A 13,550-nucleotide genomic window follows, 5' to 3' on the forward strand; every position below is an offset into this window, starting at 1 on the left:
TACCTGCCCAGAGTGGGCCATTTAGATTACCCATGATTACACAGATTTCGGGGAGTTAATCATAGAGAGTGTGAAGATCAGACAGCCGTAGAGCTGACGAAGGCGGAATAAACAGTGAGCACAGAGTATAACATCATCCTTAACAATGATTGAAGATCCTCTAGTATCCCTATCACCCAGAGGAGAAAATAATTATATGCTTTAAACTGACGTAAATCAAAATTATCTGTCTGCTTCCCATAAGTTTCCCGTGGACAGCATGCTGATGGTTTAAAATCCTGGACTAATAGACGTAATTCATTAAATTATTCCTTTGTCCTCAACAATTTCACGTTATTTTATTATTGGAAGAAACTATCTCTCTGGTGGATTGATGAGGGGTCTACCCCGCACTTCCTCGGAGGGTTACGAACTGTGTCCTAGGATGAATGTTTTCAGGCACAAGCATGTACTCAAGGGATCCAAACTTACTAAAAAGTTGGATCAGATTATCTGACTTCTTTCAGGCTTTGCCTCTTTGATAATTTTAAGAAGATTCTGTTTTTCTTTTGATTTTGATTTTGACAACTTGTTCGTTTCAGATCGATTTTGTTGAGCAGACTAAGGCGATTGCTCCTGAGATAACGATGAATGCTGACATGATAACTGTGATAGAACTGAACACCTGTGTTAGGAAGTGAATTGGGGGGTCTTAGTTGAATGTTCAGTTGCGACAATTTTAAGTGTGTCAATGTTTACCTAAGTTAAGTCTGTTTTACAGTTAATAGATGGAGTGGTTACTTTAGGGGTGGCTTCAGTAGGTGTTCTGGCGATAGAATCAGAGTTACATTTGGTACTATGTCTTCAACAAGTTTGTTTGCATCAGCAAAGCTAATGTTCCAGATGGAATTTCATTTTAGTGATTTTCATATTTTTTTTCCCAAATTGGACAGTCTTTTGAGAAAAATGAATGACTCCCTGAACAGTTGGTGCACTTTTTAAAATTACTATGACATTCTTCCATTACATGAGCGGTCTCACCATAGTGAGCACATGTAATGGGCTTCGTGCAAGTATTGACAACATGGCCATACACTGGGCATTTACAGCATCTCAGAGGATTTGGCATATTGGTGACAACTGTGATATTGCAGTAACCTGCCTGGATGGATTTCGGGGCATAGGGAGAAGGGGATAAAAGTAGGTAAGTGTTTGTTTGAGTAGTTTCATTGTTTCTGCACTGCGGGTTGCAAATATTTTTGACATAAATAACTCCTTGGTCTTTCATTTCAGATACAGTGTCAAGTTCCGTCATATCAGCCAACAATCGATCTCGGTCTCTCATAATACCTTTACTTATGTTCTGTGTGCAGAGACCGAATCCGGGACTCCAACAAACATACCTGTTGACATCATGTTGGTTGCCTGCTGTTTTCTAGAGTATTCAATCAAAAGAGAGCCTGTACGCAAGCGTTAACCTGCTAGGCTATATACTCTCTTCGAAATTACAAAATGGTTCAGCTTGAGATTTGTCTTGTCTAGAGTCTCGATAACTAAAAAACGTAGCCATCGAGTTGCATCATCATTGTCAAGGGGAGGTATAGTTTTTCTATGTGGGGCTTTCGTAATCCATGTTGAGTGTCAAATGTTTCATCATCCGAGCTCCCCACCCACCATGGGGTATCACAAAGACAATGTTAATAACAAGCGAATCTCTGACTTGCAGCACCAAAGGATACACGGATGATATACCTGAGCAGAAAACTGAAAGATTCATTTTTCAACCAGATTAACCTATGAGCCACCGCCTCTGGTACTGGCATCTAGGCAAATTTCGAATTTAACAAGTACATGTATAGTGAAAACACTGTACGTGAATAGTCAACAATACAATCATATGTATACATTCCCGGGCCAAAATATGATAGAGGAAGAAAAGTAAGTGCTCAGGGCTTGGCATGACCAGCCACTTGACCATGCCTACCCGTTTGGTGAACTAAGAGTGTATTGGGCAAAGGAAGACTACTCCTGGAACCAGAGCCCTCAACAACCAGACTCCCGTCCTCCATCGACACAGGGGCGCAACCCTAGGCAAACAGGTTGCCCAATTCGGTCGCTTCTTTCGAACAGCAATGGGGTGCTTGGGACACATTTTACCCGGGTCCACAAGGGGATCGGTAAATATGTGTCATTGACAGAGATACGAATATGATTAAACCTTTAACGTTCCCATCAGTGCGAGGGCATTGGCCTAGTCATTTAAGGAGACGCATGCCGATGTACAGAGTTGCGTCCCTTAGGTGTTCCAGAAATCTATGATTGTAGTTTCGAATGCCAGACTCGACCTGAGAGATGTTTGTAGGTTTGTCCGCACCATGCCGTTGCTCGTTGATTTCATCAAAGTGGCAAACGTCTAAGACACACATCACTTCAGGCTTCCCTCCCGACGTGAAACTGACAAACACTTATATAACTGAACTACTGTTCGTAGCCATGTTAAAACCAATTCACTCTGATCACATCCCCTTACCGTGCAAGGTTAGAACCGTTTCACATTTTTACCTGTGTTCCACTAATAATGCACCTCAAACATGATAATAGATGCTTAGCGCTCATACAATCGTGAACTTGTCAAATGATTTGGACGGTAATGTACCTCCTGACAGGGTATCAGTGTTCGTAGCTTTGGGAGTATCATGATCAATGAATGAGGTGAGTGCGGCCTGGGTTAGATTACACATATTTGCGGTCATGAGAAATAATTTGTGAGTAAAAGTATTCATTTCTCGGGACATAGAAAACAATGGCATTCACAGTGAAAATCTGAGCGTCCATTTTAAGAGAATTTTCTTAAGTGCTGCCGTTGTAATGAAAATTCACAAAAAATATGAACGTCAAGCACGAAATCACATTGCAATTACAACGCATTGTTTTTCCGGATACAAGACAATAATAGGTATGGCTCTGTAATGTTTGATTTACGAAGGATATGAGTTATGAAATTATATCTTCTGAAGGATGTATTCCCGTTACGTTCGTGTGAGCAGGTAAACTATCCAAATTAAGCATGAATGCATTTTCAGAACATAAACATTTGCGTAGACTTCCCCCACGAGCAATCAGCCAGACATTAAAGCTAAACCCTATAATCCGTGTGTTTAAATAGCAAACCATCATCCGACATCATTGTAATCCTATCTAGACCCGTGGTTTTCTAAGCACCGACCGGTTATGTAAAGAAAAATAATAGTTAACTCCAGACATGGTGATTAGTTCCAAGGCCATTGTGTTGTGAACCATTATTTCCCTCAAGATCTATACAGATTGTGTTGTGACAAAGCAAAATGATCATTCAGCCGACAAAAATCATTTGCATGAGAAACGTATCGATTCTACATGTATGTGCACAATGTCAGAATTGGTTACAAACTACCGACCTTGCGAGCAGGATCGTATTGTAATGGGCACATACAGGGCAATGTTCTTCATTAGCAGAGGATTGTCTGGTGTTAGTTCAAAGCGTACAAACCAAATCATGTTTAAGATGAGCAGTTATGTGCTCATGGGCTCGCTAAGCCAAGAGGTCGATTGCAAGTTAAAGGTGTAATTTCCGGGTTTTTACTTTTGGCTCGAATTAATTGCGAATGGTGATGTTCCTTTCAGTCACAGTACAACCGCTGGGATGATCTTGTCACGGCCTTGGTTACCCTGTGCTGAACACGCTACTACGTATACTTCCTAAATATACCGTTCCTCTTCCAATACCTATATATAGCACCGGGGAGTTTCTGTAGTGTAAACTTCTGGTTTCCGTTTGGTGGATTACAGTAATTTAACTTTAACGATAGGTAGTCGTGAGAAGAGGCGCGTGGAGGGAGAAAAAATCGAAAAGGATGTTTTCTTGTCAGAGTTTAATTGGAAGTTGTAACGAAATATCACTTTGAACGTAAGCAAAAAAGGAATGCCTGACCTTTGGCAAACATGACCGTATAATGGATACTTGACTTATGACATAAAAGGTACGTTTGGATCGATGGTGACTCTTTTTTCCGTCCAATTTGTCACTATTGACAAATCCTAACGATTTATCCTTCAAACATAAGTGAAGTGAGAAAAGGTTAAGCGCAGTATTATGCCATTATGCATCACGGGCATACTAGTGCTTGAAAGTATGAGCAAGTATCGGGCAAGATAATACCCAGTCAAACTGCTTTTTTCATGATCTCAGTTAACAGATAGGACTACGATAGAACCGATGACTTACGCACCTTGTAGCCAGATGGTCTATGGTTTCGCGATTCAATGTACATAGTTCCATCCCTTAGACGTATCAGGATCCTCTAGTTGCAGAAGTGAATTGGGACTCTCTTCTCACAACTAACGGTGGTGACACGCCATGCTGTGTAAAGAATAGTTATACAAAGACATCTCCATGTAATATGTACGTAATTTTTCACAGTATTTTAATTACTCAAAAATGCCACAGACTTCGACGTTTTCAGTATCACTAAATGTGTGCCTGCAGTTTTCTTTTGAATGGTTTTCTTCATAAACATAATGATGAATCACACATCGACCGATTTTCACAAGGGATTAACAAAGGCAGGGTTCAATAAATGTGTTTTAACAACAAACTATCCTCAAGATTGTATGACAAGAGGGATGACTTCAACTTTACAATGATCAACTTTCCATTATGTCGAGCAATATTCCAGCAGGTCCAGCCTTTGGTGTCTACATTTCGCAACTTTAAAGATCAACCGAGCATGCTCTTCAAAGAGCGTCATATACGACGTTGTTTGATCAGGGTTACACCATTCAAGGCCTCGGTAAAGCTTTCAAACAGTGTTATGGTATATATTTGACGCACCAGTAACCAAAGTGACCACAGTCTGATGCACATTCACTTTGAGGTATAATCCAGCTTTCTCTTTCTACGAAGGGACCGCCTCCGTGGTCTTGTGGTAGAGCGTCCGCCCGGAGATTCGAAGGTCCGGGGTTTGATCCCCGGCCGCGTCATACAAAAAGACGTTAAAAGATTGTACTTGTTACCCTGTCTGGCGCTCGGCATTAAGGGGCTGACACAAGGACTGGTCGGCTCGGAATCAGTATACTATGTCTGAGTGGGGTATTCATGTTAAACTGTGGCATGGTATCTCAGTGAGCTAGCACTATAAATCGGCATCAGTTCGGACTAGTACAAACAGCCACACACACATACATACACGTGCATGCACGTCGCTATATAAGTGCAATAACCTTGAACGCGATGTTAAACCCAATTTCACCTCACCTCACCTTTCTACGAAGATTTTAAAGAGCGTCAAACGACTCTTGCCCAAAAACATAAAACGTGTCATAAACAACTGCTTATGTCATAGTCGGAATGGTGACTGCTTTTTGCAGAGATCTCTTATGATGAATGTGGACATGGATTTGGCGCTTATATTTTATGAACTGAGCTGAGTAAGTTCACATCGCACTACTGGCTGGAACAAGACAAAGGACGTCACATGAAAGTGTCATAAGATTTATCTGAGTTTCATATCATTCATTGTTGATGGTTATATATTTCAATAATTTCCTATTCATCATAACACAATGGCACCCTGCGTAGACTGTTCCCGGTAAGCTCTGTGACAAACGCTGCTTACACATGCGACCAGAGCATCTCAGGTAGGAAATGAAAGATAGCATTTCACCTGCAATGACCGAATAAGCTCTCCTTTCATGATTCGTATTGATTTTTTTAAAAGAGAAACGGTTATTGTTGCCATGCCATAAAGTCTGCCATGCAATCTGTCATGTCGATAGCCATGTCACCTTCGATGTGGTCATGTGTCAGTCATTTTATCGTCGAAACCGCATTACTGAGGATTTATAATGGGAAAGGGAGGTCACTCTAGTTAAAATCTGTAGTTGTGTTTGCTGGCACAATAATGTATTCGCCATGACTGTTATGTATGAGACAAACACTATTCTTAATGAAATGTCATACATGAATATATATTATTTTCATTTTCCATTCGTGCATTGGAGCAAATCTAGAACGGCTCTTGCTAATGAATGAAATCATAGGTTTCTGGGGTGCCCAAGGGACGCAACTCTGCACAGCGAATCGCGGCGCCTATAACGACTGGGCCACCTGTTCCCCCATTTTAGAAAGTCAATACATTATGTTGAATATGACATGCACATCCGTTTGTGTTAGTGTAGTGCTTATAATTATTTTCTAAAACGTTGGTCCACTTTTTCATTGATTGAAGTGATTGCAACAGGATGACACCTATTAATAAATCGCGAAGCTTCATTTTGGTTGGCTTAGTGGGCTCGCATTTATAAAAAAATATTGCACTTAAAAAGATATCCTAAAAAAGATTTAATGTTACATAACTTCAACCATTGGATGTTCGAACGTGAATAATTTCACCAGCAAATCAATCTCATTCGATACCAACAGTAGTTTCAAATTTAGTTTCAACTTACTTCAAACTTTATTTCGAGAGACAATAGCAATGTTTTGTCCAGTATAACACAAGAGATAAGATGAGATGAACATAAAATCCTCAGCAGCAAAAGAAACGAAGACTTGATTAATACAATACATGGTAGATAATTATATATCACCGAGTATTTGATAACATCTTATTCAATATTTAATTGGCAGGACTATAATTCGTTAAGCTATACATCAAATGCTGATTAGATTAACGGAAATCGGCATGAAAGACTGGCAGAAACTCTTTGATCTCCTTTCGGCTCAAGCAATCGACATCGTGAAGATAAAAAAAAAAATTAAAATGATTCGTTTTAAGACCCAAATACTTCACTAAACTGCCACCAACACATTTTAGTGCTTTATGTGTTTATCAAAACTTGTACTTTATAAAACGTATCGAGACAAACCGAAAGGTCAGTAATTCTATCTGCAACAGTTACAATTTTCATAATTTAATTTTTCTTTTGAAAGGTCAGATTCCAATATCCACAGAGGAAATTGACAGTTCTGCTTCGTATAAAGGTCATATAAAAAATGTTGTGACAATATTAAAATGCTTAAACGACGTAGTACGTACAGTCAATCTGTTCCGATAGTCCTCATCACAATTTCTTCATCATATATTGCAACTGGATGGAAGGCTGGTGAACTTGAAATCACTTCCGCTGTTTTCCGAGATATCATGCCGCAGTTGAACAGGAATACCCCACTCAGACACAGTATACTGACTCGAACCCCGGACCTTCCGCTCTCCGGGCGGACGCGCTACCACTAGCCCACGGAGACGGTCGACCTCTTCACAAGAAGAGATTATAACGATTTTAAAGTATTTTATGATATTTATAATATCATGAGATTCTGCATTAGCAAATGAGGTTGACTGGTATTAAATACGGAGAGGAAATCTACACACACAAAATGTTCTAACAAATGAACCAGCTGTTTCTTTATGTTTATGATAGTATTTAGAAGGGTTATCGTGGCATGTTCAACGCCGCTCCTCAAGCTTTAGGCAAATTCCACTGGATTAAGTCATACAATGTGGATTTGAAAAAATAACAATACATTTAAACATGTCACGGTAATTCACGTAAGAGCATTATGTGCAGCTGTTTTGCAGTTATTTATGAACTGGTACAACATTAGAAGTCCTCCAAATCACTGTAATTCTTTCTAAATCACTTGACATAGTTTCTGAAATGCCCCACGTAGCCCTTTTCCGACACTCTCACAAAACAATTCCGGTAATATTATCAGGATCACCGACCTTACGTGTGTTTATTTTTCTGAAAGATGAGAAAGCATCTGTTTCTGTCAATATGAACACCTACTGGAAGTGACTGGAAAAACAAATGCTCTTCTTTCCAAACGTTATCAAGTCGTGTTTCAAACACGTTTAGAGCCTTTGCGAAAGATAGATTGTCATGTACATTTATCTCTTGCTGTTTCGTATTAGTTCCCAATGGAGTATTGACGCTTCTCCAAGCCTGACATCTTGTTTTCAGAAAACTGTTTTTGTTTTGTTTTAATTACTTTAATATAAAGCAATGTTCTTTTTAATGGACTTCTGTCTCCTTCTCTGAAAGCAATTTCTTTTCATTAAGAACTGATTTTATGTCCTTAATATGTTTGTTTTTTTCATTTGTAAGGTTTTTTGTTACCGGTAGGAAATTTTGTCTTCACAGAAGTTTATATAATCTGTTATCACTTTGAATAATTCATCCACGCTGTCAAGACACCCCAAACCGTACACTCGAAACACAGTTTCAGCTGATCGAAAGATTCCTTTGTCCATAACTTCACCATGTCATTCGGCGTGTCTAATACATCTTCTGCCATTAGGCTTGCCATGTAGCTCTGTGTTCTACCGTGATTTTAGCTATTTTATCTGCCATGTCGTACTGTCATGTGGTATGGTTTGTTGTCTGTCATGTAGCATTGCGTGTCATGTAGCATAGTCTGTCATGTAGTACGGCTTGTCGTCCGTCATGAAGTACGGCGTATCGTCTGTCAAGTAGCATTGCGTGTCGTCTGTCATGTAGCATTGCGTGTCGTCTGTCATGAAGTACGGCGTGTCGTCTGTCATGAAGTACGGCGTGTCGTCTGTCATGTAGCAATGCGTGACATCTGTCATGTAGTACGGGGTGTCGTCTGTCATGTAGTACGACGTGTCGTCTGTCATGAAGTACGGCGTGTCGTCTGTCATGTAGTACGGCGTGTCGTCTGTCATGTAGTACGGCGTGTCGTCTGTCATGTAGTACGGCGTGTCGTCTGTCATGTGGTACGGCGAGTCGTCTGTCATGTAGCATTGCGTGACATCTGTCATGAAGTATGGCGTTTCGTCCGTCATGTAGTACGGCGTGTCGTCTGTCATGTAGCATCGCGTGACATCTGTCATGAAGTATGGCGTTTCGTCCATCATGTAGTACAGCGTGTCGTCTGTCATGTAGTACGGCCAATCGTCTGTCATGTAGTACGGCGTGTCGTCTGTCATGTAGTACGACGTGTCGTCTGTCATGAAGTACGGCGTGTCGTCTGTCATGTAGTACGGCGTGTCGTCTGTCATGTAGTACGGCGTGTCGTCTGTCATGAAGTACGGCGTGTCGTCTGTCATGAAGTACGGCGTGTCGTCTGTCATGAAGTACGGCGTGTCGTCTGTCATGTAGCATTGCGTGTCGTCTGTCATGAAGTACGGCGTGTCGTCTGTCATGAAGTACTGCGTGTCGACTGTCTTGTATTCTGTCATCGTGTCCGCCATACTGTTGTTATATCAGCGCTGTTGAGCCAGGTGCAGCTTCTCCAATAGACATTGAAAGGTTATGTATGAAATGCATCTGTCTCATCAGGTGACTCCTATGTTTAATCATTTGTCTAAAAAACAATCATTTTGAACAGTTCGCAATATTCCCAATCAAACAGGGCACAACTAGGCAATATCCCGTACTAAATGAATTCGTGGCCATTATCCAAGATTAATAGCCACCCAAATCAGCATGGGGGTTTAGAGCCTAAACATTTATTTTCAGAATAAAAGACGTAATATTTAAAGTGCTATCGTTTTGTTTTGTACACAAATAGTACATCCCAGTAAGTGTTAATATATTACTCACTTTTGCCTCCCCTCAAAATGCACCCCCACCCCTACCCCAAAAATAATTCATATCGAATGGAAAATACCAAAACCTGTATGGGTTGGGTTAATTCAAACAAATTTTTGAAAGAAATTGTAGATTTTTCAATTTGAAGGTGACCAATCTCTCTATTTCAGAAGAAAAACCCTAAAGCAAAATTTGTACTCTTAATGGTAACAGTTTCACCCCCTTCTTCTTCATTATCCATGATAGTTACCCGTGTTAACCCGTGAAGATCCGGGGTAGAATAGGTGTTCAGCAACCCATGCTTGTCGTAAGATACCACTAACGGGATCGGGTGCTTAGGTCCGCTGACTTGGTTGATGCATGTCATCGTATCCCAATTGCCATAACGGGGCGGTCGGATAGCCGCAGTGCCTTGAGGTTAAAGCGTTCGCTCGTCACGCCGAAGACCCGGGTTCGATTCCCGACATGGGTACAATGTGTGAAGCCCTTTTCTGGTGTCCCCCGTCGTGATATTGCTGGAATATTGCTAAAAGCGGCGCAAAAACGATATTCACTCACTCACTATAACCATAACATTTGTGTGTGTGTGTGTGTGTGTGTGTGTGTGTGTGTGTGTGTATATATATATATATATATATATATGTTAGGGGTACATGTACGTTGTTGCCTAACAATGATAATGATTGCGTTGTACTTGTGGTCTTTTCCGTACGTGTTGACAAATCCAAAAGCGACGTAAACAATGAAATCATGACATTTTTGGAGACATGGTAGACATAACATAGTTAAAAGACCTCTAACGGGTGGGTTTGAATAATAGAATAATAGAAAACGCACTCTCAGTACTTATTAGTTCTTCTTGACCTTTGAATGTTAATAACCCCTAGTTCCACTATCGACGACCAGCCTACGCAAAAGGTCTCATATTCATCAATGATGAGGCTATCCGAAAATACCAACTAAAGACGTGGTCAATTTCAACCATGAAATGAAAGCAATCTGTTTGACTAAAGGGGATTTTTCACGTATGCGCGCAAAGTGTTAATCAAATGTTGATTTAATCTTTGCAGCTTTCGACGTTTCACTCACACCTGTACTATGTCTTACTTTCAGCATGACAATGTCCATTACATTAAACAGAACCAGAAGGTGTGAGGTCGGTGATTCAGATGGCGTGAGAGTGTGAGTTGCATTTAACGACGCAGTTATTTTTATAACAGTATTTTAGACATGTATTTCAGCTTCCCAGCTGATGTAGTTTGAAAATCCGAAGGGATGCAGGTTTTAGACGTTTACCACTCGAAACCCACGAGCACAATGTAAGAATGTCCTAATCAGGACGAACCGGGATTCGAATACATGCTTAAAGTGGGCGGCAGTTCTGCCTAGCGAATTGCAGTGCCTTAGACCACTGGGTGATGTGTACGCCCGTACCATAAAGAAACATTTGTGTATTAACTATCTATTTTATAGAATATATAATATTTTATATATCTATTTTACATGTGATGGTATGTCTTTCCTTGTCGGGGGTGAGTTGAGGCGGTCTCTTTGTCAGAAGAACCATAGTCATATGCGTTGAGTATCAGCAGTTGTTACCACCCTAATGGTAATAGGTTTACTCACAGTAGCTGCACATAAAATAACCAATTCAATATCAACCCTTGTCTCGAAGGAGGCATGGTTAATGTACATCCTTAATGTGCGACTACGAGTTCCTGTGGTTCACTGTATTTCAGAACTTGGTGAGAGCTGGATTACATATATATCAGTATATCGGAAAGACAGAACTTAAATTAAAAAGAAGAATGAATCCTCACCGTTCACAAATAAAGCAGCCACACAACCGCACAATTCCTCTCAGTGAACATTTAGAAGCATGTGGAAACGGCAACTTTTTAGTTTTCCGGCTATGTAAGCTAAATTTTGATCATGAACCTACATTGTTTGAGAAAGAGCAACATTTCATTCATAAATACACGCCTAATGTGAAGGCGTAAGTTATTTGTCCATTGTCACTTTGGTATTGCGACGTCATAGTTTCCAAAATGTTATGACGTCACGTAACTATGTTACTACTTCATGTCCGTTATTTTATTTAAGTGATAATTGCAGTGCCCCTTTTGGTTCATCGTGTTCTCGTTCAGAATGTTTTCAGAATGCACGTTTTCTGAATTATATATACAGCGAGGTATGTATCCAATGTTGTCTCAATGTAGTTTTCTAATTTCTCAGAAACATATTTCTGTCTGTCAAGGTTTTATCTAGACATATCGTGTTCATTCTCATGTAATTACACATTTGGATCGAACCACGCCACAGACTAGATCACGGCGGCTGACTCACAACAGCAGCAAAATGACACGTTCTGTTAGCCGGCGGCCTACCATGTTCCGCGTAGTGTGGAATGCATACCGTACTCTGCTTTTCGTGTATTTTCCAACAGAGGAAAGGGCAGCTTTCGATAATTGTGAGGAGGTGTATCTCTACCACATCTAAGCTCCCCTCGGTTATATTGTGAGACTCGTGAAATGGTGGTCGCATTACAACAACGGTGATGGATCGGTCATGATTTGAATATCCACACCATACCTATATTTGGCCCATATACACAATGAGGATTTGGCGGGTGGCAAGGCAAGAACTCTGCGCAAGATGGCTAACAACGATGATGGACAAAATATCAATAAGACACATCCAAAGGCACGAAAAAATAATATAAATAATAGGGTTCAAGGTAGAGTGGATGTGTTTTCCACTTCTTTGAAACCCACTACCTTTTTCAATACACATTTGGGTAATGACCTTTTAGCAAAGCTTCAAGGAGACCTCTTGATAGTCAAAGGTTGCAGTTGAATGCTTGGCAGACAGAGAAGGCGAGAGAGAATGAAAAAGACAAAGGGAGAGAGCTGGAATACAGAGAGATACCAGCAGACAGGTTGAAGATACAAAGAGACAGACAGACAGACAGACAGATAATAATGACGATGTGGGTCATACATGTACCTCAATCCTTTGGCTGTTCTGCAGCTGACAGTATCACACTGAAAACATATGGCAATGATTAAATATGCTGTAACGCCTGTAGTAGGAAGACATATGGCACAAGAAGGCTTTCCATTTTATATAATCGGTACAGAGTTAATAACTTGTCTCACTTGTGCTGTGTGTCAACACCACATTCTGAGATTTCAAAGTAAGCGTCCACCAATCGTCGTTGTTTCTTTGATCTATGAGTAATTATATATCTATCAAATCGTGAAATTGCTTCATCACGAGATCCTTGACACACTGGAAGATTTCCTATTAACACCCTCTACTAAATTTAGTCGTGGCCATTATCGAAGACTAATTGCCGTCCTTACTGTCGTGGGAGTTTAGAGCATAAACATCTATTTTCAGAATAAAAGAGATAAGATTTTGGAAGAAAGTGTTATCGTCTTGTTATGTACAGAAATAGTACATCCCAGCCAATGTTAAAATATTTCACCGCCTTCAACGCTTGGGATGCTGCCCAAAATAGCCGCCCATTCGTAGCTGATAGTCTGCGGCCTTCCAAACACAGCTTACAGTCATACATAACAACCTATGGTGTTCAAACCATATAAGACGAATGTTCATACATTCTAGATGGATCCCACAGTAGATAGTCCAAAAGTACTTCAGTTGTTCATAGCAAGGGTAACGATGACTGTCGTCGGCGGACGATGACGCTTGGTATTGTGTTGTAACCGATCCTTATAAGTCGGCTATTGAAGCACAAAATACAAGGGGGTGATTCTGCTCGGGTCGCAGCCAAAGAGATGGTTTGAGTTTTGAGGATTCTGAAACAAAAATGTGTTGATTGTCTTGGATAGTGACAGTCGAGCGTGGGACATGTAAACTTGGGGCCTAGAAAAAATATTAAATAGATATTGTGTTTGTACAAGAATCATACACTAGATAATTTTTTTAGTCCTAACTGTTTAACACAC

At 40.4% G+C, this 13,550-nt stretch overlaps 1 protein-coding gene across 1 annotated transcript; it reads right to left on the bottom strand.

Annotated features, from left to right (window-relative positions):
* Positions 1-8,423: 8,423 nt before the first annotated feature.
* LOC139456600 (mucin-4-like) lies at positions 8,424-9,236 on the bottom strand. Its single transcript, XM_071238381.1, has one exon. The coding sequence runs from the start codon at positions 9,234-9,236 to the stop codon at positions 8,424-8,426; it is 813 nt and encodes a 270-aa protein (XP_071094482.1).
* Positions 9,237-13,550: the final 4,314 nt, after the last annotated feature.

This window comes from Haliotis cracherodii, unplaced genomic scaffold, assembly GCF_022045235.1.
Source record: "Haliotis cracherodii isolate W230 unplaced genomic scaffold, xgHalCrac1.p SCAF_1, whole genome shotgun sequence".
Lineage (NCBI taxonomy): Eukaryota > Metazoa > Mollusca > Gastropoda > Lepetellida > Haliotidae > Haliotis > Haliotis cracherodii.

Bases quoted from the DNA above. Each gene is read 5' to 3' on its own strand.
- LOC139456600 (XM_071238381.1), bottom strand. From the start codon at position 9,236: ATGGCGGACACGATGACAGAATACAAGACAGTCGACACGCAGTACTTC.